General features: G+C 47.8%; 6 protein-coding genes across 6 annotated transcripts; 3 read left to right on the top strand and 3 right to left on the bottom strand.

Moving 5' to 3' along the window:
* Positions 1–3635: 3635 nt before the first annotated feature.
* Triagg1_10173 (uncharacterized protein) lies at positions 3636–6291 on the bottom strand (the record flags this gene model as incomplete). Its single annotated transcript, XM_062894215.1, has 8 exons — positions 3636–3681; positions 3744–3868; positions 3935–4773; positions 4825–5054; positions 5119–5239; positions 5296–5653; positions 5804–5960; positions 6038–6291. The coding sequence occupies 8 exons, from the start codon at positions 6289–6291 to the stop codon at positions 3636–3638; spliced, it is 2130 nt and encodes a 709-aa protein (XP_062750913.1).
* Positions 6292–7372: 1081 nt separating this feature from the next.
* On the top strand, positions 7373–7981 carry Triagg1_10174 (uncharacterized protein; the record flags this gene model as incomplete). Its single annotated transcript, XM_062894216.1, has 1 exon — positions 7373–7981. One exon carries the CDS (start codon positions 7373–7375, stop codon positions 7979–7981), a length of 609 nt encoding a protein of 202 aa, XP_062750914.1.
* Positions 7982–11120: 3139 nt separating this feature from the next.
* Triagg1_10175 (uncharacterized protein) lies at positions 11121–12498 on the bottom strand (the record flags this gene model as incomplete). The annotated part of the gene is made up of 7 exons (XM_062894217.1): positions 11121–11214; positions 11268–11554; positions 11615–11721; positions 11797–12001; positions 12052–12158; positions 12230–12405; positions 12455–12498. 7 exons carry the CDS (start codon positions 12496–12498, stop codon positions 11121–11123), a joined length of 1020 nt encoding a protein of 339 aa, XP_062750915.1.
* A 5025-nt stretch (positions 12499–17523) lies between these two features.
* Triagg1_10176 (uncharacterized protein) lies at positions 17524–19360 on the top strand (the record flags this gene model as incomplete). Its single annotated transcript, XM_062894218.1, has 2 exons — positions 17524–17750; positions 17821–19360. 2 exons carry the CDS (start codon positions 17524–17526, stop codon positions 19358–19360), a joined length of 1767 nt encoding a protein of 588 aa, XP_062750916.1.
* Positions 19361–20258: 898 nt separating this feature from the next.
* On the top strand, positions 20259–20837 carry Triagg1_10177 (uncharacterized protein; the record flags this gene model as incomplete). The annotated part of the gene is made up of 2 exons (XM_062894220.1): positions 20259–20432; positions 20490–20837. 2 exons carry the CDS (start codon positions 20259–20261, stop codon positions 20835–20837), a joined length of 522 nt encoding a protein of 173 aa, XP_062750917.1.
* Positions 20838–21160: 323 nt separating this feature from the next.
* Triagg1_10178 (transcriptional regulator family: Fungal Specific TF) lies at positions 21161–22211 on the bottom strand (the record flags this gene model as incomplete). Its single annotated transcript, XM_062894221.1, has 3 exons — positions 21161–21355; positions 21426–21757; positions 21824–22211. The coding sequence occupies 3 exons, from the start codon at positions 22209–22211 to the stop codon at positions 21161–21163; spliced, it is 915 nt and encodes a 304-aa protein (XP_062750918.1).
* Positions 22212–22438: the final 227 nt, after the last annotated feature.

Genomic DNA, 22438 nt, shown 5'->3' on the forward strand with positions numbered 1-22438 from the left:
GAAGCAACATTTCGCATTTCACCAAACGCCTAGAAGATCGCCACGTTAGGAACCATTCTCAATAAGCTTTCACACAATCCCCAACGGCTGATGCCGTATCACCCAATAATACTACGGCAGCCCCTTGCAGCTTACTAGGTACCTTATCCATGCTTGAGCACGCCATCTATACTTGGAAATCACTGGACAAAATATAGCTGTACATGTTTTAACCAGTGAAGCTTGTACCCCAGAAAAAAGCTAATCGCCAAGATTGTCTTTGCGGCACCAAAAGTTAATTTGTCGGCACGAGCAATACGGTTAAATGATATCGTCTACGGAAAATTTCCAGATACTCGAGGATAAGATATCCAATATTACGAAATGCAGCGAGAATACACTATTATTGCTGCCAAATGCTGTTGGCGTGTGTCGGTCTTTAAAGCGGCTTCGACAGTGAGGTGCCAATGACGATATAGTTATCGAGCGTTCCTCAGCCTTGCGAATACATAAAGAATTATACTAGTTCAATCCACTCCCAATTTTCGTAATCTGCCTTTTGGACCAATTGCTTCATAGGCCCTTCCCAATCCCATTCCAGCCATGACTTGTGCATCCATCCATTGCTAAGGAAACAGGGCGAAACTACCGTAAATCTCCCCCACCGATGAGAGCTCCTGCGAATGATATATGGTAATGACTCGCCCGTCAGCAGCACAACTTCGTCCCCTTTGCAAACTGGTGCTCTTGACAGCCCAACTTGCCCATTAGTAGTCAGAAAGAAGCATTGCTCATCTGTCACTTCCAAAATTGCCTCTAAACTGGATTCCAAGCGAGGAACGTCTCGTGGCTGTGCCCGAATGTTGTATGACCCATCTTTATGATGATGAAAGCTTTTCAAAGCTAGGAGCAATCTGTTGGGGTCCTCTTTAAACTTCGTCAGACGGCTAATCATCAGGAAAAACTGATTGACGTGGGTACTCCTTCCTGTTGTTGAACCTAGGCTTCCTACCCAAGCTTGAAGAATAGTGACAGCCTCTGGTGTACAAGAAAAGTCTCCGAGTTTAAATTTGCGAGCTCGGTTTTCTTTGGGAATCATTGCTGGGAGGACGTCGCTAACATTAGCTGTAAGGGTATCGACTCGAAGCCCCTTTATTCTGAGGACACTTTTCGTGCAACCTTTGGATACCAGAGCGGGATGAGGGGGCGCTGGAAATTCATTCTCGTCCATTATCCAGCGTGGCCAGTTGGAGGTAGTTGTCCAAGCGGGAACCCAGGTAGGTAGTCCGTCACTCCTATCTCTGTGACATGCAAACCGGATGAAATGAACATTGTGATAAGCATTGAGAAGGCTATGTGCGGCATCTGTATAGACTTTGGCAGTAGCAAGCGGCGAGCAATCTATTGGAACTGTACCAAAGGTGTCTGGTAGCTTATGCCTCATGGCATAGATCTTGTCAACTTCTTCAGACGCCTCCTTATAGCAAAGAGCTTGCAGTATCAACGGGTGAAAGCCCATATTGGCAAGGTGAATTTCTGAGCGATTTTTTAGGTGTATCCCATAAGTCGTCGTATCCCATTGAGTTATCCGAGCACGTAAAAGGGCAGTAATGACCGATGCTCGGTAGAATGTGTCGCAGTGGATTGGCTCAGATGATCCGCAGAGAATCACGCAGTTCGAGTTTGTGTTGCTCTCTTGTATCGTCCATACTCTTTTCCAATACGATCTTGACTCCAGTTCGGCTTCACCATGTGCGAGTTTTGTTTTCAAGTCTTTATGATAGGTCAGTACACGCCACAGCTAAGACCAGGGGAGAGAAGCAACTTTTAAATATAGGCAATGGTCCTGGGACAACATGTCCCAAAAAAATGGCCATAAACCGGGTCATCTGAAGAGTCATACTGCACAGCATGAGCAACAACAAGGCACCGATATGTGTATCGTCCAGATAATAAAGGCCCATGGCTTTGCGATCTATCCATAGGACTGGGGCGAGAGGCAACGTAATTAGGCGGTACCATTTCAAGATGAAATCACTTGAATCACTGCCATTACCAAGCCAGATATCAACCCGTGTTGCTTTTTATATATTTCAATCATCATCGAAATCTGCGAGCTCTTTTCGGACTTATCTTCTTGGTTAATGCAGATTGCATCGACCCATATGTATTTAAATTCCCCTGGCTTAGGGCGGAGTTGCCGGATAGCATCTTGTGCGTTCTGAGTAATCAAAAGCATCTGTCCGTTGGCATATATGACTTGATCTTTTGGACCGCCCCATGTATATGAAAGGGCCTCATAAGGCGGTAATTTATCGATGGAGGTTGTCGCCAGATCTGTATATATATCGTCATCTGGGCTTGCGGCCCCGTAAAGCTTTATCAGGCGGATGCTTCGCTGATCAGGAAGTTTGGGGTAGACGCCGGTATTAGCTGCGGTGTATAGTGTGGACTTGCCAGGATTCTGGCATTGTTGCTGTTGTACGACTGACTGAGGGTACAGATGGTCGTAACATGTGTACACAAAAAAGCTGAGAGAAGCAAAGCCAGCTGATTTCCTAATCGTCACCCTTGGCTTTCTAAGCAGCGATCTGAAGATGAATCTTGCCATTATTGCAGATATTTCAAACAACAAAATAGTAAGCCTTTCAGATATTAGACCCTAGTGCAAGGCATTTATTCAGTTTCTTTCTTACAACATTGGGCATCATTAAGAATGCCCAATGCTTATGCGAGTGTACGTGCCTTGAGAATTTTGATAATATCTGCATTGAAGCCTAACATGACAGCCTGATTAAAAATAAGTGAATATCTGGGCAGTGATAGTAGACGAAGAGAGACCAATCAGAAGGGTATAATCTCTAGACGTCCAACTTTTCTAATCAGCCACCAGCTATTGCGTCAGTATAATTATATAAAATGACTTATATCTTTGAAGAAAATTTATACTTGACTCAAACGTGGGCTGAGAGTTCAACAGATGTATATTCAATCTTATGAAAACCTGAACCTGCTCTCCTTTACCCTATGAAATGAGACCTAGCTCAGACGCTGTGGAGTATATAGGCGCTTGCATACATACCTCGGAAATGGCAGCGGCGTCACTTTACTTATTATAAATGGTGCCAACCACGGAGGGGGGAGGCAGTGTGTTCTCCAACGGATGGTACAACGGCTGGATTCTGTACGGTGAATTACTTTATTCGACTTCATAGCTTCGCACGTTTCAAGGCAAAGGTTAGCCAAGAAGAGAGTTGGGCTCTCTACAATAATATGGCCCGTCATTCTTCAGACGCATTGAAAGCCGCGCAATCAAATACATCCGCTTGAGTGGCTCTTCCAAACCAGACTATTGTTGCCGTTTGGCTGAGACTTTTTACTTGGCGCTTACTATAGGAACGTATAACGAAATATGTTTTGTGATGGAAATTTTACTTCTTGATGATGTATGTATATCTAGGTTATTACCCAATACAACACCTTTCTTAGGTGCACTAGATATATGCGATGCATTTGCCCTGCGCTCGCCACGCGGCACTACCGAGCATGATTACTTATGCGTAGTACCTTGCATTTGATGGGTTTGTTTTCTCCCTATAGTGCATTCTCACCTTTTGTGCGTAGATGGCCGCAGTTTCTTCATGGGCACCTCTTGCTTACAGAGCGACCAGAACCGACTCCAGGGCGGCAAAGTTTGGCGATCTGCATTTCTAGGTTAGCCAAGCCATTGACACGACGAAAGCAAACAGAGGGGAGAAACATACCCAAGACCCGTCACCGGATCCCATCCAGCAGCAGCTGGGAAGCCCCAAAGAGTTGTCTGATCAGGAGAGCTGCAGCCGTTGTTGTTTCCCTCTGTAATGTCGGTGAATGCCTCTGGGTGTTGATACTAACGCGAGAGTGTGTTAGCCGCTGTACTACAAACATCACACAATGAGATCTTATGATTACTCACTAGAGCTGGGTTGACGAATCCAAGAGTGCTCTTGCCAGCAGCAATGCGCTTCTCGTTGATGAGAGTCAGCAGAGATCCCCAGACGGGCGTCGACAGCGAAGTTCCGCCAATGGTGCCAAACTGGCCGCCGTAAACAATGAGCTGGTTCTCTCCCACGGCCGCCACGTCAGGGAAACCACGGCCACCGCGGTTATAAACCTGGTTGACATCTGTGACGTTGTCAAAGTTGCCGTCAACAATGGTCTGGTTGTACGACTTGAACGGCAGAGATGACTCGACTGTGTCAAAGTAGCCGTTGACAGCGTCCGTCTGGTAATCGGCGACGCCAAAAATGTTGCTGAAGCCTCCACCGCTGGGGAACTGAGTCGTGGCCACCTCCTCGAGGATTTCCCACTCGACTGGAGGCGCGCTGGGGTCTGCCCGCCTGAGCTCAGTGCCGCCGACTGCGAGGATGTATGGGCACGTCTGGGGGAAACCAGGAGTGAAGATGATTCCAACGTTGGGCTCCGAGTTGGGGCCAATACAGCCCAGGTGGGTGCCGACGCCGTAGTCACCAGAGGAGAAGACGACGGTGACTCCCTGCAGGCCCAGCTTCAGGTACTCGTCGCACTGGCGGTACTGATAGTTGTTGGGGAGAAGATCCTCGATGCCGTTGTAGGAGACTGAGATGACATTGGTAGGCTTGAACACGCCGCACTGCTTCTCTCCTTGGTATCCAATGGGGGCGTCAAAGTTGGGGTTGGGGTAAACAGGGTCGGCGCATGAAGGATCAGTGCAATCTCCAGTCTCGCCGTAGTCGGTGAAGCTGCAGTAGCTACCGTCAATAGCATCGAGGAAAGCTAACGCGGATTAACAACACGTTGAGAAGAGTGACGGGAGTTTTGTCTTACTGTTGAAGAATCCTTCGGTTCCCACAATCTCGTAGTACTCGTCGTTTGTCTGGAACAAGACCGTCTTCTGGGGCCAGATGAGGGGGATGGCTGACTGGAAGTCCAACGAAGACTCAAGTCCAAGACCACCAAACTGGGTGCCGATAGTGGCCACGATGTCTTCGTAAGATCCAATGGCACCGTCGACCAAGCGGTTCTCAGGATACGTCCCGGCAGGGATATCGAGATCGCTGTTGCGGCATTAGAGACGAATGAGTCTTTTCCACGGCCAGTCAATTGCAAGGGACTTCTTACGGGTAAACGGCCGCGAGGAATGCGTCAAGATCAGCTGTGCTGTAATGGTCGTTCAAGTCTTCAAAGATTCCGAGCTCATTGCCGTCGGCGGCTGTCGTGCCATTGGGAACACCATACTGAACTGTGTAGAATGTTAGTCTCTGCACGCATGGTTGGTACAAGATTGAAGCAACACACCTCTGACGCAATCGGCGGTAATGAAGCTGCTGCAAGAGGTGGAATTGACTCCTGGGACATCGTTCACGGCATTGATGTAGGCGACATTGTTGGTAAAGTGAGGGCCCTCGCGAAGGCCTGGGACGTTCGTCACCGCACGCTTGTTGACATTGCGCTTCTCGGCATCGCGCTTCATGACATTGTTTGCGCGCAACCGGATGCCAGGAGTCGCATAGTCGACGTGCTCTTGGATATGGGCTGGCAGATGGTACTGTTCACACGCAATGTCCCTGTGTGAGCCGGTGCTGTCCTCCCAGTAGTAAAAGTCGGTCACCAGGAGGTCTTCGGCCTCTTCAGCCGGGGCATCAAACTGAATCCACTACAGATACAACATGCATTGTTAGAATGTGGAATCAAGGAAAAGAAAGAGGGGGTGATGAAGGTGTGTGTGTGTGTGTGTCTGTGTGTATGTGCTGGGTAGTGTAGTATTCAACTCGTATTGATATCAGCATCAATAGCTGTCACTCACCTGTTTGTTTGCCGATTGGCCGATGCGCTTGCGATCAATGCCGGAAGAGACAAGCCATTCAATCACGGCGTCCACGCTAGACTGTGCCGGAGCAAAGAAGTCGGTCACTTCCTCGACCGTCATGTGTTTGCCATAGTTGGGAGATCTCGGGTTAGAGCTACATGGACGGCCTCGAGTGTTAGTCTTTCCTTTCCAGGCTCTCTTGTAAGATTGATAAGATTGATAATGACTGACATATCCATGAGCCTGGCATGTCCGGCATCGATATTCCGCTGCTTCAAGCCAATGCGCATGGGCAAAACAGTCTTTCGGGACAATCTCTCCCGTTTCGTCCAGTGGTTTGCCGTGCGGGGCGGGTGGCGTTCATGAAGCCTGTGGGTAGATGGAACATCACGCTTGGCTGGGACCTTGTCGCGCAAGAGAGGGCTTGCGACGACTTCAACGGCGAGTTGAAGGCCAAAGGCCGCGACGAGCGACTTGAACAGCATGTTGCCACGTCGATTGAGTCAATGGCAAAGGGGTAGAGAGGGATGAGGAGATGCTACGACAACAGCACGTTTACAAGATTGCAGACTCAACACGAACTCTTATATAGAGCAAAGCTGCTCCGATTTCATCCTCAAAGGCCGTAGACTACCTACATGCAGCTTGGAAGTGATGCCTACAAGGTTGTGCTGGATGAGGAAGGTATGTAGATAAGGCGTCAAGTGATGTCAAGGATGGAGTAACGGCAATGCAACCCTGCAGAGCACAGCAGCAGCAGCAGCAGTATGCAGCCGGAAATACGAATCACGCCGGATATCGATTTGCATATCCGTATTGAATCGAGCTAGATGGCGTTATTAAATGAGTGCGTACGATATCTATCATGTTAGTGAAGAATAGTGATGGCTGTGTCTACCCATGAAAGAAATAGAACGGTTACGTTGTTATTAGTTATTAACCTTGACAGTGGCAATGTTATCGTTATGACTAGTTTGGCTCAGAATACCAACCTGTAAAATGCTACACGACTCCCCCCGTCATACGAGATCAAATGTTGACTTATATGCATTGTATGACGCTATGTATCAGTGCCTGTCTTCTCCAAAAGAGGGTTCAGGATAGGGTAGTGGAGAAGAGCCCATCAATGTAACGGTTCTTGACAACAGGCAATACAGTAACGGATTACACATTCAGACGCGTGATCTCGTCCTACCATTCCGTCAACAACAACATCTCCATGGAGGTTGGGAATTTCAATAATTGCATGCACAGTGACCTCTTATCTTCCAAATCCTCGACTCTTCCTTCTCGAACAGGATAGCGTTATGCTGTGACTGAGGCGGTTCCTCATGCATCGCAGCGTTTGCCCGTAATTGGTTCGTGGGGTATAGCCTGCATGTAGATAACCCTTGACCAAGAGCTCGACAAATTATATGTAACCCCTCCTTTCATGTCCGATGGCATTTATATCGCCAAGAATTCACTAATCTACTAATATCTGCAGCCACCACTTCTTCTATTTCCTGCCATCGTCTCAGGCATCAAAGCCCCAAGTTCTTCTTCTCCTCATCATCAAGACTCATCATGTTTGCGCTTATCGCGGCGGCCTTTGGGCTCTCCACCATTGCCTTTGCCGCACCACTCTCCGTCAACACCACGACTGAAAGCTATACCTTTCACGTCGTCATGGGCACAAACAATGATAGCAACTTCCAGTTGAGGCTACGGGAAAACCAATATGATGTTGAGCAGGGATTCCCAGCCGGATCCTTCCACTACGTCGGCGTAGATGCCGCTGATGCGGTCTTGGCTGCCAAGTTGAAGGACGGAGTCTTGTACAGCCAAGGCCGCAATGCCGACGGCAGCTTCTACGATCTCGGGCCCACTGGCTTCATCAACCTCAAAGAAAGCGTCGGCACCTCGTCATCCTATTTGTTCAGCTTTGCCAATGCCACCATTTACCCGCCTGCAGTCGACGCGGGGTGGCTGCTGAACTCCCCCGATGGTGGTGATACATATGAGCTGTTTTACACGGAGCCGGAGGAGGTTATCAACGGCTGGCGGCTGTGCATAGCGGATTTCGATCTCGATTACGGCGCGTGGTCTTATGTGGAGTATTTCACTTATACGGGAACTCCTTCGTACGACTCCAACTGTGTGCCGGCTGCTATCAAAGCAACTGTTGCGAAATGAGGCGGGTGTCTTCTGGCACTTTGCAGCATATTGGAAGATTACAGCGGTTGGTTACTTTTTTATAATCATTATGTGAATATGAAACAAGTTAGGACTATATGATATAAAACTCTCATTATCGTTCTGTGATGCCTGGAAGTGATAGATCTTTGTTGTGGTGTCCCGTCGAAATGTTTGTGCACCCATCACGTACATCTTGCTGCATCGTCACCCATCATCTGGTCTTGGCCTGATCCAAGCAATGCTAAATCGGCTTCGGAGGAACCCATTTGTTTCCACTACAACTTTTCGTCTTTTCATCCCTCCACTTGCGATCAACAGGGTCGGCAGTAGAAAATAGTGCACACCATCTACTCTGCTAGTTCTGTTGGTGGATTCGGCGATTTCGGTTCACCATTTCCCATAGGAGGCCTTTGCACCGAGGCCGGCGTCGGCATAAAGACTTGATGGTGTGTACTCGATGCAGATGGCGCGATAAGGAATATGTCTGCGAGCACCGGCATTGGCGTATCGGACGAGCAAGTTCGCATCGCAAAGTTCTCCCGTTCCTTTTCGAGATGCCGATGGCTTCATCTAGATGCACGATGAGGGGCTTTTTACTTGAAACAACTATAAAACTTTGTGTTATATTAAATGAGATGAGATCTTCAACGCTCTATTCAATGTCAAATTAGATGCGTTCTCCAATGTTCTATTCTTTCTACATCACTCGTGTTTCGAGACAATCTTGAACTGCCCTTTCTCCGCGCGCGCGATATAAAAACAATGCTCAACAAAACTCCAAATGCTACTATGCCACACGAAAAGTACTCTGCGCTGTGATATCCAAGGAGCACCGTAGCTGGACCTTTAGGTCTTGTCTTTGTCACCTGCTGCTCAACCGTCCCCGCTATCCCCAGGCTGAGAGAGATGCTGTAGTTTACAATAGTAGTGACCAAACTCATGGCCATGCCTTGGTGTTCTCTTCACCAATAATCGCAGCGGGGAAGCTCATATCCAGCCCCAAAGGCGCGAAAATCAGGTTAGGAAGCAGTTGAGCCCAGTAAGTCTGCCCTGGAGGAAAAGTTGCCAGTAAGAGACATGCAGCCAGCACGCAAGCTCTGCCATAACCATAAGCATGGCGGGGTGAACCCTGGCCACAAGATAGCTGTCAGAGCTGCCGTTCCAAGACCGACGGGGGTTGGAGGCGAGAACCACGCTGTAGCTAACAGCGGCGGTGTTTCTATAACAATCAGCATGGTTGTCCAGAAATAATAGACGTAGATCCCAAAACCACCCCATGCGGCCACAACACAGGCGAGGACAAATGCCACATCGCCGGTCAGGATGGAAAATGAGATAAGCGGCGAGGGAGAGACGTTGACTTCAATGTAGAAGAATGCAATCGCGAAGAGAATCCCCAAGACTAGAAACACTGGTATATACGCCGTCGCCCAACCCGTAACAACAGCTTGGTTCCAGGCAAGGTTGAAGAATACCAATGCGGCAATCCCCAAAGCGTCTGCAGGTACGTCTGTTGCCCAGAGAATATCTCGCAGCCATGGTCTTGGCTGCAGACTCTGGTAGTGAGATTTAGATGAAGGCAGTAAGACAGCTCATGAACCAGTATGACCACGGCCACCATACAAATTCGGCGAATAGTGCAGATATGGTGGCGCCGCCTATAACGCCAACAGGTGTCAGCCCTCCATATAGACTGAAGAGGATATTCTGTCCAACTTTAGCTATTGAACTGGTGGTGTAAGAAACTAGTCATTGAAAACACAATGGCTATGTTGTTGGGCTCATCTTTTTTAACCCTGGGGGAACAAGCACGCCCTAGAATTGCCAATGCATTGGGGATACACATTGACGGACAAATGCCACAAAAGACTCTGGAGATGATGAATAAGTATTGAGATGCATATATAGAAACACCAGATATAATCGTCCAAAGCATGTACCATACAAGTCCGGCAATGAAAAAAGGTTTGTGGCCGAAATAATCGCAAGCGTCCGGAGAGAGGGATGCAGGAGCCAATGGTGAGGCTATATCCAGCTATCAACCAGCTCAGCTCTCCGGGATTCGTGATGTGAAAAAATGTACTGATGACTTTGAGGATGCTGTATTGGCTTGTAAGAATTACAACGGCATGGGGGGACTGTCCTAGCCCAGCTTGGGCAAAGAACTGCGTCATAAGCAGCGTTGAAGCAAAAATTACTTCCTGGAATCGGGAGAGTTCGAGGGCGGTCCATTTGTTACAGACGCGGTCATGTCCAACATCGAAGAGTCAATCCTGAAGCCTACCTTTGATGGTTTACGGGCTGAAGGTGGGTGACTCCAGCGTTTCATGTCAATATTTCACTATTTGGAGTCATGCATCTCACGAAAAGTATTCTGGGCCGAACTTTTCGAGGCCTACTCTTCACGGGAATCATGATAATACGATCTGGCCCAAAAGTTCTAGAATACAATGTTCGATTTGGAGATCCAGAAACACAGACGACGATGTTACTTCTCTCACAGGATGCGGACCTGGTTTCAGTATTGTTGGCATGCATCTGAGGAACTCTTCAAGATACCTAGTTAGGCGTTCGTTCCGGTTATGCTTGCAACGTCGTGACATGTTCAACGGGATATCTTGGGTAATATTCGATAGACAAACCTATCTCACTTGGTCCGGTTTCTTCACCAGATGTTCACATCTTTCATGCAGGTACGAAGCGAACAGGGAATGTCCTACACACTGCGGGCGGTAGGGTTTTCTCGGTTGCCGCGTACGGCGACTCACTGGAGGTTGCAGTCAAGCGTGCGTATCAAGGGGTGAAGGCTATACAATTCGAAGGGATGTATTTCCGAACCGACATTGCCAGCCGGTATGCTATCTTCCAGTGAAGACTAACAACACGCAGTATGGTTAATTTTGATGAGTAGGTGCATGACGAAACGTTATGCTCTTGGGTAGCTATAGCCCTATGTTTTGCTAGTACCTCACAGCCCTTCATACCGATTATTTGTTTCTGAACTACATTCGGGGATATCAGGCTAACACTTGGCGTGACAGGGGGCTACGCTTTGCTCACAGATGAGTCAAGTAAATGATATCGCTGTATTTTGCTTTCAGACTTCTTAGCCTTGAGTTTCCTCAGCTTTGTGAGACTAAAACTCTTCTTCGATGGATTTGAAAAAGTCTGCGAGGCCATACTGAGGTTGCCATCCAATCTCCCGGCTTTTAACAGATGAGATTCGAGCACTGAGTAATTGTATCAGTCATTTGATCAGTAATTCTGAGACCTTTTCACTTACTTGGATCCCCACACTACCTCAATCATGTCGTGGTCTTTCAAATGGGGAATTGAGAGTGCCTCTGAAAAGTCGGCGAAACTAATCTCTCTCGGCTCTTCCGAGGGAAACAGGCCTTTGGAATACCCAATCTTGCCTATTTGCTTAGCAATGTCCAGCCACGAGACCTCGCCATTTTCAAGAAAATAGTAGCCGTTTTTCCCAGTGTCAATAGGTTTTCCGTCGAGATATCTCCTTAAAGCAACTGAGTAAAATGCAGCGACGTCGTTGACATGAGTGACTGTCCAAAGCTATGAATGGATGCTGAGTTAGCCATCTTTTCCTTTCGTCTTCTCCGTGTTTCAACTTACACCTTCACCCTTCCCTAACACAATAGCTTGCTTCTTCTTCAAGGAAATTTCGACAAGCGGAGGGATTTGAATGGAAATTTGGTTGCCTATTCCATTTCCCCGGCCATCTGGTATTGTGAGCAATATGTTAGCCAGAGTCAAGTATTGCAGACATCGGATATGTAATGCGTCGGTGAACATACAAATCAGTGGCGGGTTTGTAATAATAGTCTTAACACCGAGCCTTTCTCCAGCTTCGATAACTGTAACATCAACCTTTCTAGAAGGCCAGGTGTCGGCGTGTTCCTTCTCCCATGCGTAGATGTCATCCTTATCGGTTCTGACGGTCACGTTCTTGAGCTCAACCTTTGTGATGGGTTGATCTCCAAAATTCGATGTACCAGAGGTCTGGCTACCTTTAGCCTCATGTGACCATTCTTCAAGTTTGAGGCACTTACGTGGATGTAGAATACATCTTGCGCTGTAGCCTGTTTTCTGATCCCTAGTCCTTCAACCAAAGCCAAGCAGGACGGCACATCGAGAGAACTCGCGCAGCTGACAACGACTGTGACACAATATCGTCAATTAGGAGGCAGCTGTATAATGACCTATGGATATAAAAGTTGTCCCACTTACCTTGATGCTCTGATGCGACCTTCTTTATTGTTTCGACATCATGGAAACCGTCGTAATAAACTGGATTAACACCCTTTTCTTTAAGCGCATCATCATTCGCTGCAGACCGGACAAGCGCAGAAAGTGAGATTTCGCTTCCAAAGTCCTTGACTAATGTCTGTAGCACAGTACCGCCGCTGCTTTTACTCAGAGTGTGTCTTTGAACGAATTGTACAAGCCACTTACATATATCCTGACGCTCCAGTTATTAAAACCTTTACCTGTGCCATGTTGATTGTTTTAAATAGCTTGATGTAGCAAAACAAAAGAAAACCTCTCGATTGGTTGTTCAAAAACTGTGCTTGTACCGTCTCAGATACGGCAGACAACTATCCTCCTTTTCTTCTAGTATATAACAGAATCTTGATCATCTAGAGGCTAGAGATCGGATGGTTCATCGACGGCTTATAAGCGTATGGCAGCATCCGTGCACTTTCCGGGTCGAACGGCAGCCAGGTGCTTCTTGTAGTTGTAAAATACTGTGAGTCATGTGCCTGCAACTGTAACATCGGCCCCCCAAACAAATCCTGTCAGCCGTGTCCACAGCAAAAGAGCAGGAAAAAAATTGCGTGATACGGTAAGTGGGTACTAAAATACGTCAGAAAATCCTCCGTAGATACGGAAGCTTACAGGACGCTTCGGAGGGTATCTCCATCTGATCGAGCCTCTCCTGGAAGAAATGTAACTCACAAAAGTGCTAGCGTTGACACCGACTGTTAAAAGCTACGACATTGATAATGTAGCGATTAAAAAGGACCCGTTAGTTACCTAACGAGTTACTGTATTTTATGTTATTACTCACATCCCAGTTAAAAAGAAGATTCAGCTAGTAATCACTAAATGTCTGACTAAACTATCTTGTAATCTGATGTTACGGCTTGTTAAACCACAGACCTGAGTAGCAGTATGAGTAGAAGCTGCAGGCTAAATACCACTAGACTAAATAGCCTCCCGGGCTCATAACTGTAGCGATAAAAAGGACTCGTTAGCCACCCACCGAGTTATCATCCTCTATATCGTCACATCTAAAGAACTTGTCACCATATTCCCCCGACCAATGACTTCGTACTCAGTTCAAAGTTTCTCAGATCATGTTTTGGCTGTGTAGCCCAATCACAACGCGACATGTTCCAATTTATTTATTAAGCCAAAGGGCGAACCAAAGACTGCCACCCATTCCAAGCTCGTAGAGGACCATACTCGGCATCCCTATCGAAAAAAAAGCCAACGCGCCTATTGCACGATTGAGTATGCTAATTCCCATGATGCCGCGATTATTCTGATAGGCGGCGTAGAGAAACGTTGAGCCTAGGCTTGTACATATGATGCTATAATATTGTTAGATGTCTGGAGAGTAATGCAGTATTTCTCTATATGCTTACCCCAATGTTGTAACCAATGGTTTGGGTGCGTTGTTCATCTTGGGATTTTTGAGCGCTCTCTCGGTGAATAGCATCATGTACAGTCCATTACCGAGTAGGATAGCGCCGTGGCCAAAAAACATGACATTTGCGAGGTTTAGCTCCATGTCGACATTGGACTTGAAGTATGAGTTTTGAACTGATAGTGACAGCCATCAGACAGAAGGTTACGGAACAGATTTATAGATTTTCTTCAATGGTGATCTAGATGGCTCTTCCCTGAGGCCGCGTGCAATGGGGTCGGTTTTACTGCTAATTTAAACCACTATTGGAGACGATTCAAAATTACCGAATCTGGTATGTGGAACTTGGCGGGTCCATGACAGATTTTATCTCTAGTATCACCCATGCCTAGGCTTGCCTACCAAAGGTTGCCACTACAAAAAGAAAATCCCATGATCCAATATGCTAAGAAGGATGCCACTTGAGTTTTTAAGATGATAAGGGAATTATGTGGGGGACTATTACGAAAGTAAGAGGGCAATCGTCTCTGCAAGGTGAACAGGCGTGAATGCTTACACTTTTATCGACTTTGTTAGGCTGTCTGGGCAAAGAATATAGCCAATTGGAAATACATTTAGAGTAGATGTATATCAAACCGTTGGTAATTCCATCTTGCTAGTGAAGAAAATGCTCTAGTATTTTGTCCCCTTTATCAACAGAAAGCTAGCAAAGGCTGTACCTCGGGCGGCAAAACTCATAAGCACTGCTCACACAAACAGTCCGCCCACAGACTTTTAGCCCAACGTTCACACGAGGGTTCTTGCCACACTGTTGATCTCAACACGTTGTTCAGCTGGGCTTCACTTGTAACATGAAGAGCATTGCATGTCCGCCGTGTGCCCTTCACAAACTCCCACTTATTCTCTCTCTCGGCAGCGGCTGCATAGCCAACAAATAAAATCCACAGGCGCCACCTCAGTCGGTCTTGATGCGACTCCTCGGATACTTGATCACACTTTTTCAGGGCATTTATTAATCGAGTAGTCAACTCTGAAAAGACTGGCGAGCCGCTTGGAAGTTTTCGTAGTAATAAGTAGAGATACAGATGGGCAGCCACTTTGAGTGCGGCGGCTTCATTCGGTAATCTGTGAGTCTTTCGAGAGTACGGGGTTTCATTAAGCATAAGCAGATCATATTCGATGTTGTAGATCTGTATGTTTGTTTTCTCAAGATCGGAAGCGGAACCGGTAGCATTGGCGGAAGAGGACACCTGGTGAAGTGACTGTAAGATGCCAACCAGTTCTGAACTTTTGGAGGCAATACTTTTCAAGGCCGGAAATTCAGTAGGGGTCAGATCAAGGTCTCGAACGCTTTTCTCTAGAGGGATATTATAGAGACGAGAAAAGCGCGGTTGGAGGTTCCAGATATTTGAGTAACAAAAGTCACACCTATATGCATGCAGTCAGTGGCCGGATTTACAATGAACTAACGGCAAATATCGCACAACTTACCAAGTCGCTATTTGCGCATGTATTCCCTTTATATTTCGTATCCCTCCTCGCTTGTTCACTATGCGCTCTAACCCTTGCATGTGTATTTCTGACTTTTCAAAGTTGCCGCATATCCCCTTTGTCGGAAAGCATACATGTTAACAAAACCCTAGAATACGATTACTCGCATGTTGGGAAGGGCAGCGCACCTCTCTGGAAGCAACTAATGCCACTGCTGAAATTGTCGAGTCACGTATCACCTCTTCCTGTAGCTCTGCATTTATACACTGAAAGCTAGCGCCGCCGTGGTACAGGCTTAAGCTAGAGTCGGACACGCCGAGTTTGACATCGTAATCTGCAGATACGATGTACAGAATCGAATGAAACCACGCCAAGTCGGGCGTCGAGTGGAGAAAACAATCCCGTGGAAAGTTGAGGATGGGAGAATTCATGGAGAAGACTTGATGATCTGTATTCCATTACAAGTTAGAGTATCAGCGCATATGAGATGTATATGAGGTGAGGGCAAGGTTATCTTGGTAACATTGAGCTTACAGTAGAGGATTAATGAGTGGCTCATAGGGTTCAGATTTGGCGCAAATGAGTCGAACGGATCAAGTCGCCCACCGATCATTGCGGGTAAATCATATTGCATGTTGCCCTGAGGAGAAGAAATAAGCATAAGTCTCGTCATATCGACCTTGGGTGTCACTGTCAAACATTTGCATCGATGGCGTGTTGTTTTTGCCCTTTTTTGCTTCTCCGCTTTGTCTGCTTAGTAGACTTTTGAGTCGGATTCAACCGGTATCTTCCTTTGTAATGTTCTATGCCTTTAGGTGTGTGGTTGCTCTCAGTCTGTCCGTTATATACGGACAAAGGAAAACGTTGCTTCCGGATATAGTGTTTCAAAGTGTGAGAGCGAACAATTGTCTCATTGTCGCGCCACTCAGGTCCCGGCTGGCCTTGAATCGGTTTTATGAATTGGACTTGGACTGGCTTGATCTGATTTTCATGATGATCTTCCATATTGTCAGGGGTTTCTTATCAACAACGTTCGCTATCGGTCGGATTGATGGGAAATAGTTGCACAAGCAAGGGGTGGATGGGAGCGGATGGTTCTTACATTCACACGCTCATCTTCAACGGAGAATATTTCCGCCGCTAGGGTCATCTGAACGAGGAAAGGCACATATATGCCTCGGCAGAAGTACGGATGAAATGACGCTTAATGGACGAGGTGTTTGGAATTTCCTATAAGATGGCTGTCGACCACTTGTTCGTTTTTCTTACACGGTACCTAGGTATGATGCACTCGTGCAATGAACCGCCTCTTCAAACAGTGGACAATGCAGTGAATTTACTCCTAAAAATCCCATTCACGCACTACAAGGCCATGATATCCAGCTCCGCATTTCTGATGATTCGGTAATGGAAGCCTTGGATGGCCTCTCAGTACATGCACACTGCATTATTTCTTTGTTCGTCAATCAGTCATATGTCAATGGCCAGCTCCAATATCATTGGTAACCTGGAATCTGTATTGACTACATGGGTACATGGGGGTACTGCAGTTAGTAGTAGTGGGGAAAGGATGGAGGGAATCTGCCAGGCTCGCTGGGTGGTCGAAAGACTTGGAATTTGGTCCCTTAGAGGTACTACTAAAGCTTGCAGATGTTGCCAGGTTGCAGGCTAGATGTATTCTCTAATTGTATTTACTCGAGGAAAGACTTTCTCTCGCTCACGTGTTGCTCGTCAGGTATCGGTAGGTACATGTACCTAGGTACCAAGGTCCTTCTCCTGTATCTTTTTCCGCAGCCTCAGGCATCAGCAGACAATCGCAGGTCGTTTCCTGCAGCCTCAGGCAATAACAGGCTTTTCCTTTGCCAAATCTCGTCAATCGCCTTCACCTCCAGCTTCATCATCTCCATCGCCAACCGACAGGTCAGTCAATCAGCGCATGCAACCCAGCACTAACCAGCGCTGTGCCACGCCTAGATCTTGCCGCATACGATCCACCACGAATCCCGCTCCACACGCCGCTATGCTGGAGGGCGTTTGGCAGCCCGACTTGGTGGGTGCGGCCACTGGAACTGTCCATGATTGATCTCATCGACAGTGGCCACTCCGGCGGTATAGCGTCCATGGAGCGGATTGGCTGCTGGTTTGGTTTGGGCGAGGGATTGGGCACAGGGCGGTTCGCTGAGTATCGACCTGGATGGGATACTTTTGGGCGTTGCATTCATTGCTTGGGTGCCTGATTTGTTTACCCCGCCCACATCGATGGCCCATTCAGCCCCAGGAATCGATCGAGATTGAGTGTCATGGCTGGTGGATGAGTTGAAGCCTTTTGCCTCGATGTGATGATTGTTGCCGCTACAAAGTTCCATCTACTCTTGATCCAATGAAGCTGCTGCACGCCAGCGAATGGCGCATGGTCGACTTCATCTCGGACGATGCCACTCCACGATATGCCATCCTCTCACACACCTGGGGGCCCGACGAGGTTACGTATCACGACTGGCGAAACCTGTCCATGTCCGATGTCAAACTCAAAGCTGGATGCGCCAAGATCCTGGCGTGTCGCGAGCAAGCCGTGCGAGACGGGCTTGAGTGGGTTTGGGTTGATACGTATGTCTTTCCACGGTCATTGTCCTATCGCGGCACAGAGCACATGTACAAATTCTCACTCTTCTTACAGGTGTTGCATCGACAAGTCCAGCAGTGCCGAGCTCACCGAGGCGATAAACTCCATGTTTCGCTGGTACACGAATGCCCATGTGTGCCATGTTCTGCTTTCTGATGTAGAAGCAACGTCTGATCGTGCCGTGTTGGAAGAGCGCATGGCAAAGAGCCGATGGTTCACTCGTGGATGGACGTTGCAGGAGCTCCTCGCGCCACCCCCAGAGAAGCTCATCTTCTACTCCAGTGACTGGACCCGGCTCGGCTCGAAAACAGATTTCGTCGACATTGTTTCAGCCATCACCAGGATAAACAAACAATATCTGCAAGGTCGAGACTTGCGACATGCGAGCGTGGCGCAGAAGATGTCATGGGCGGCACTGCGGCAGACCTCGCGACTAGAAGACATTGCTTATTGCCTCTTGGGATTGTTTGACATCAACATGCCCATGATCTACGGTGAAGGTCGCAGGGCATTCATTAGAATCCAAGAAGCCATCATGGCTTCGACTCCAGACGATCACAGTCTGTTTGCGTGGGGGCCAATCCTCGACGAGGCGGATATCGCGTCCAAGATTTCCGATTCCTCGGCATTCCACGAAAAGGAGCCGCCACGGCCAGACTCGGCCACCTGTGAGCTGGAATTGTTCGGCTTGCTCGCCGCATCCCCGAAAGACTTTGAGCACTCGGGCAAGATTATTGTGTCACGAGAGGCGGCATGGTTCTATAAGAGGACAGACAATCCAAACCTTCCCACCAAGATTGGCCGCGACGCATTTCGCCTCGACATGCCAATGTGGAGTCAACAGATGCGTGCATTGTATCACTGGAAGGAACCAAACATTGCCCAGTATCGATACCTCGATTACGCTGCTTTATTGTGCCACTTTGAGGATGACCCTTCATCGTCCAGCTCAGTGATTCTCCCCCTCTTGGCGAATGGCGGCTGGACAGTCAGTCGCCCTCGCACCCTGTGCTACCGGCGCCAAAAGAACATTATCTATTCATCAGTCTCAAGTAAGCAGACCGTCTCCATTGCTCCTGAAAAGCAAATCGAAGTTCGCCCCGGGGATGTCATCTTCCGTCGATTGGAGTACACTGGTTCAGCAAAGAGTGTGACCCCCATTTGGGTAGACGACAGCAGTTCGTATGATTTCGACTACGGGATCGGGCTCTTGTCTTCGTCCGACTCCCAACGTAGATATGGGGGAATGCTTATTCTGAGTTTCAACTTATTAGATCAAGAGGACCGGGCAATATCAGTTGTCTTGCATCGCTTGTTGACTGATGACCGGATATTCATACAAGTCATACCAGTCAACTTCTCTGGCAAACAACGACTCGAGAGTGACGGTATAACATGGTATGACGGTTTCGAATGGAGCAAAGCGACTCCCATGTTTAGCCACTCCATGGCTTTTCCTTTCGACGAGTGGCATGTGAAGAAAAGTCCAATGCCCGATGTGTACCTGCGCGCTGAGAGAGTCCCTATAGACGGAGGAGACCATTTCGTCGATGTCCTGGATCTTTTAGTTGGGTGTAACCTAGACTCGTCCTGAAATTGTTTCAATGCCAATTGAGCGGAGTTCACATTGACTGGGTCCTTTTTTGCCCAACCTGCGGCAAAGTTCTACGGTATGCACATCTTCCAAAGTCAGGCATCTTGTCGTATCCCGCGGTAACTTCTCGCTAAACAATCTTTTCCCTTTTTCTTCCCCGATTGTATGCTTAGGACTTGTCTATGAAGCCCGTCTTTGTCAAGATTATGGGCTGATGTTGTTTCATATTTGCGTATCCCCACCAGGCGCCAAGCTCGCTCCCCAAATGACGCCCGTATCCCCGAAGCCGGTAATTCGCCGCCTCCATTGCTCCGTACAAGCCGCTCATCACGAGAGCAACAAGAAGACCATGTAATTCCGCATGCTACTGATATCATCTATCATTCAGTGTGACCCCTTACTGTGAAACAATAACCGCCGGTTTGATCCAGTTTTCAATCAACATTGACAGCCCCTCAAAAACCGTCCAGTGTTTGTTCATATCCACCCGTTTACTCGCTTACAGCTACAGGGAATACCCCAGAAGCTTCAAGGAGGCGGCTCCGTAACAGCACCTGAAACACCACAGGCATGGCCTGCCTCGGTGCTAGTATAGCGAGTTTCTTGTGTATCCCTAGTTGTCGGATTCATTTCAACCGCGGGACCGAATATATAAATCCTCACTTACTGCACAGTTGACGAGACTTTTTTTCGACAGTCTGAGACATTCCATTCCAATAACACATCGTTTACTTTTAATATTCATAGCAATAACGTCTGGTACGGCATTGCTACTTTCTTTTCTTCTACTTGCACACCAAAATTACACTCTCGCCTTTATTCACGCCAAAATCACACCCTCGTCTTTGTCTTTTGAACCTGCAAATCACCGTTGCCCCACCCTTCAACCACATTCACAATGCTCTTTTCAAACATCTTCGTCGCCATCTCCTTGGTTTCTTCTGCTCTCGCTCTGCCTATCAGCAGCACGCCACTCGAGAGGAGAGCGCTGCAATTCCGCAAATACGCCGATTTTCAGGTTTCTGATGGCAAGGCCGGAAATGCTTTGGCCGAAGTTCAAGCAAAGTTTCCGGTACGCTACCCTATCTCTCTACATTTACCCAAGTACTAGTTGGCTAATTAGCTACAGATTGATACGAGTAATCTGAAGGGCGTCTCTGCTAGCGATCTCGCCATCATCAACGCGGCGCGAGAGACTGCAGAGGCAGCCGAGACTGATGCGTTCAACGGTCAAATCAAGGCGGCAAGCGGTTCCGCTGCGACGGCATTGCAAAACGGCAAGATCAAGAACAAGGTTCTCAAGTTGTTCTTGGAGGTGACTGCCCTCCAGATTCAGCAGGCTCAGGGCAAAGACAAGCAGGATAAGATTGATGAGGAGCAGAAGAAGCTCAACAACAACATCAGCTTGGATAAGAAGGCGGCCGGTCAAGCAAGTGAGGGAGTTGATTTCACGGATGATGTTGAGCCCGACAACTAGGACAGGTAGCTTGGCTTAGTTTTAGTGCAAGGCGTTGTTCATTCCCAATTTATGATGTCTACATTGGTGATTTTATAAGATCAAGGTATCAATGCGAGTGAAGGATCACGTAGTGCTTCTGTTTCAACACAGAGAGGTCGTTTGGACAATTTGGAATAAGTGTTGCTATGCGTATCGCTTATCGAAATCGACACCATCGCCATACACATGACCGTCTTATACAGATGCTTGTTTAACAATGTTCTCAATATCGACATCAACCGAGGCTGTCAAGTTTTCTTTGTCCGCTTTATTCCAACACTCAAAGATGTGTAGTCCCCAAGTCAAGAGTTCGATGCCAAACTCGCATTGGCCGGTGCCAAAAACCGATTGGACAGACCTACTTGATTCGTAAATTTGTTTAGAACCATCTCTAGAAACCCATTCAAGCCCAACGTCTGCGGGCCACCGTTCAGCTCTACCATCTTCAGAGAACCCTGCATGTGCCGCCTAGACGTCTCCAAGTCACCCAGTGAAATCTACAAGTAAAGCCATACAGTTAGCCCTGGAAAATTCACCAGCCCATGAATCTTGAAGCCAGATTCTCACTTCATCCAACGCCAATACCATCGTCTCGGCTACAACTGAGTCGCTGAATGGCCCTTGTCCCGTGTTGAAAGAGATGGCCTCGTTCAAAGTCTGCAAACAGACTAGCTTGTACCGAGTAGCTTGCTCGGTATACAACTGATTCTGGAGTGGGTGATATGGCTGGTGGAAAATGGAGAGGTACCGAGACGCAATAAGCAAGATGCCGCTTAGAAACCCTACATCGCTGAGGCTGAGTCGGATCCATTCCTCAATCATGCTATCCATAAATGGCGATCCGGGATATCTAAACCTGGCACAGTGCTCTAGTAGATATGGGGAGACGGTTGTCACATCTGCCAAGCAATGTCAATCCGTTGGTTTGCCGCTCATCGGGGACAACCTGACCTAGATCCACTCACATTGGTCGAGCAAAAAGTGCTCCATACTCATCAAGGGCCTTGCGAAGCTCACAAACGGGTCTCCCCTCCCTGAACCTTGACCGCCTGGACCGCTGTTCGACATCAGCACAGCCAGCATCTCCAAGTCTAGCTCCACATCCGATCTTAATGGTGTCTTCTTTATACTTGGTTCGACTTCCTGAGGGTGCCCTGGTTGCTCTTGCTGGAGTTTAATAGCTTTGGAAAGTTGGTATGCTTTGACACGGGCAATCCTCACCCTGGCGTGGGCTGTTCGGGCAGCGTAAGAGTGAACTACGGTCCGCTGTTTTGAAGAAAGCCCTTGCGTCTCAGGATAAGTGACATTGATGAATGGTGTCGTAGCGATGGATTTGTTGTTCGAGGACGGCATTCTTGGATCTGAACAACTGCTCCCAACATGGAAACAATTAGCCTTGGCATTGACGAAGGAATCTCGGTGGGCAGCCATGCCACATTTAAGACAGGCTACCGGCAGCATTTGTCAGCGTCTTATACAATTGTTGTTTGTTTGTTTTATTATTAACGTCCACTAAGTAATCTAGTTACATAAGTCCTCATCTGGGCACTAGGACGGTAGGAGCCGCCGAGTTCAGATCG

Source organism: Trichoderma aggressivum (genome assembly GCF_033847375.1).
Source record: "Trichoderma aggressivum f. europaeum strain CBS 100526 chromosome Unknown scaffold_066, whole genome shotgun sequence".
NCBI classification, from domain to species: Eukaryota; Fungi; Ascomycota; class Sordariomycetes; order Hypocreales; family Hypocreaceae; genus Trichoderma; species Trichoderma aggressivum.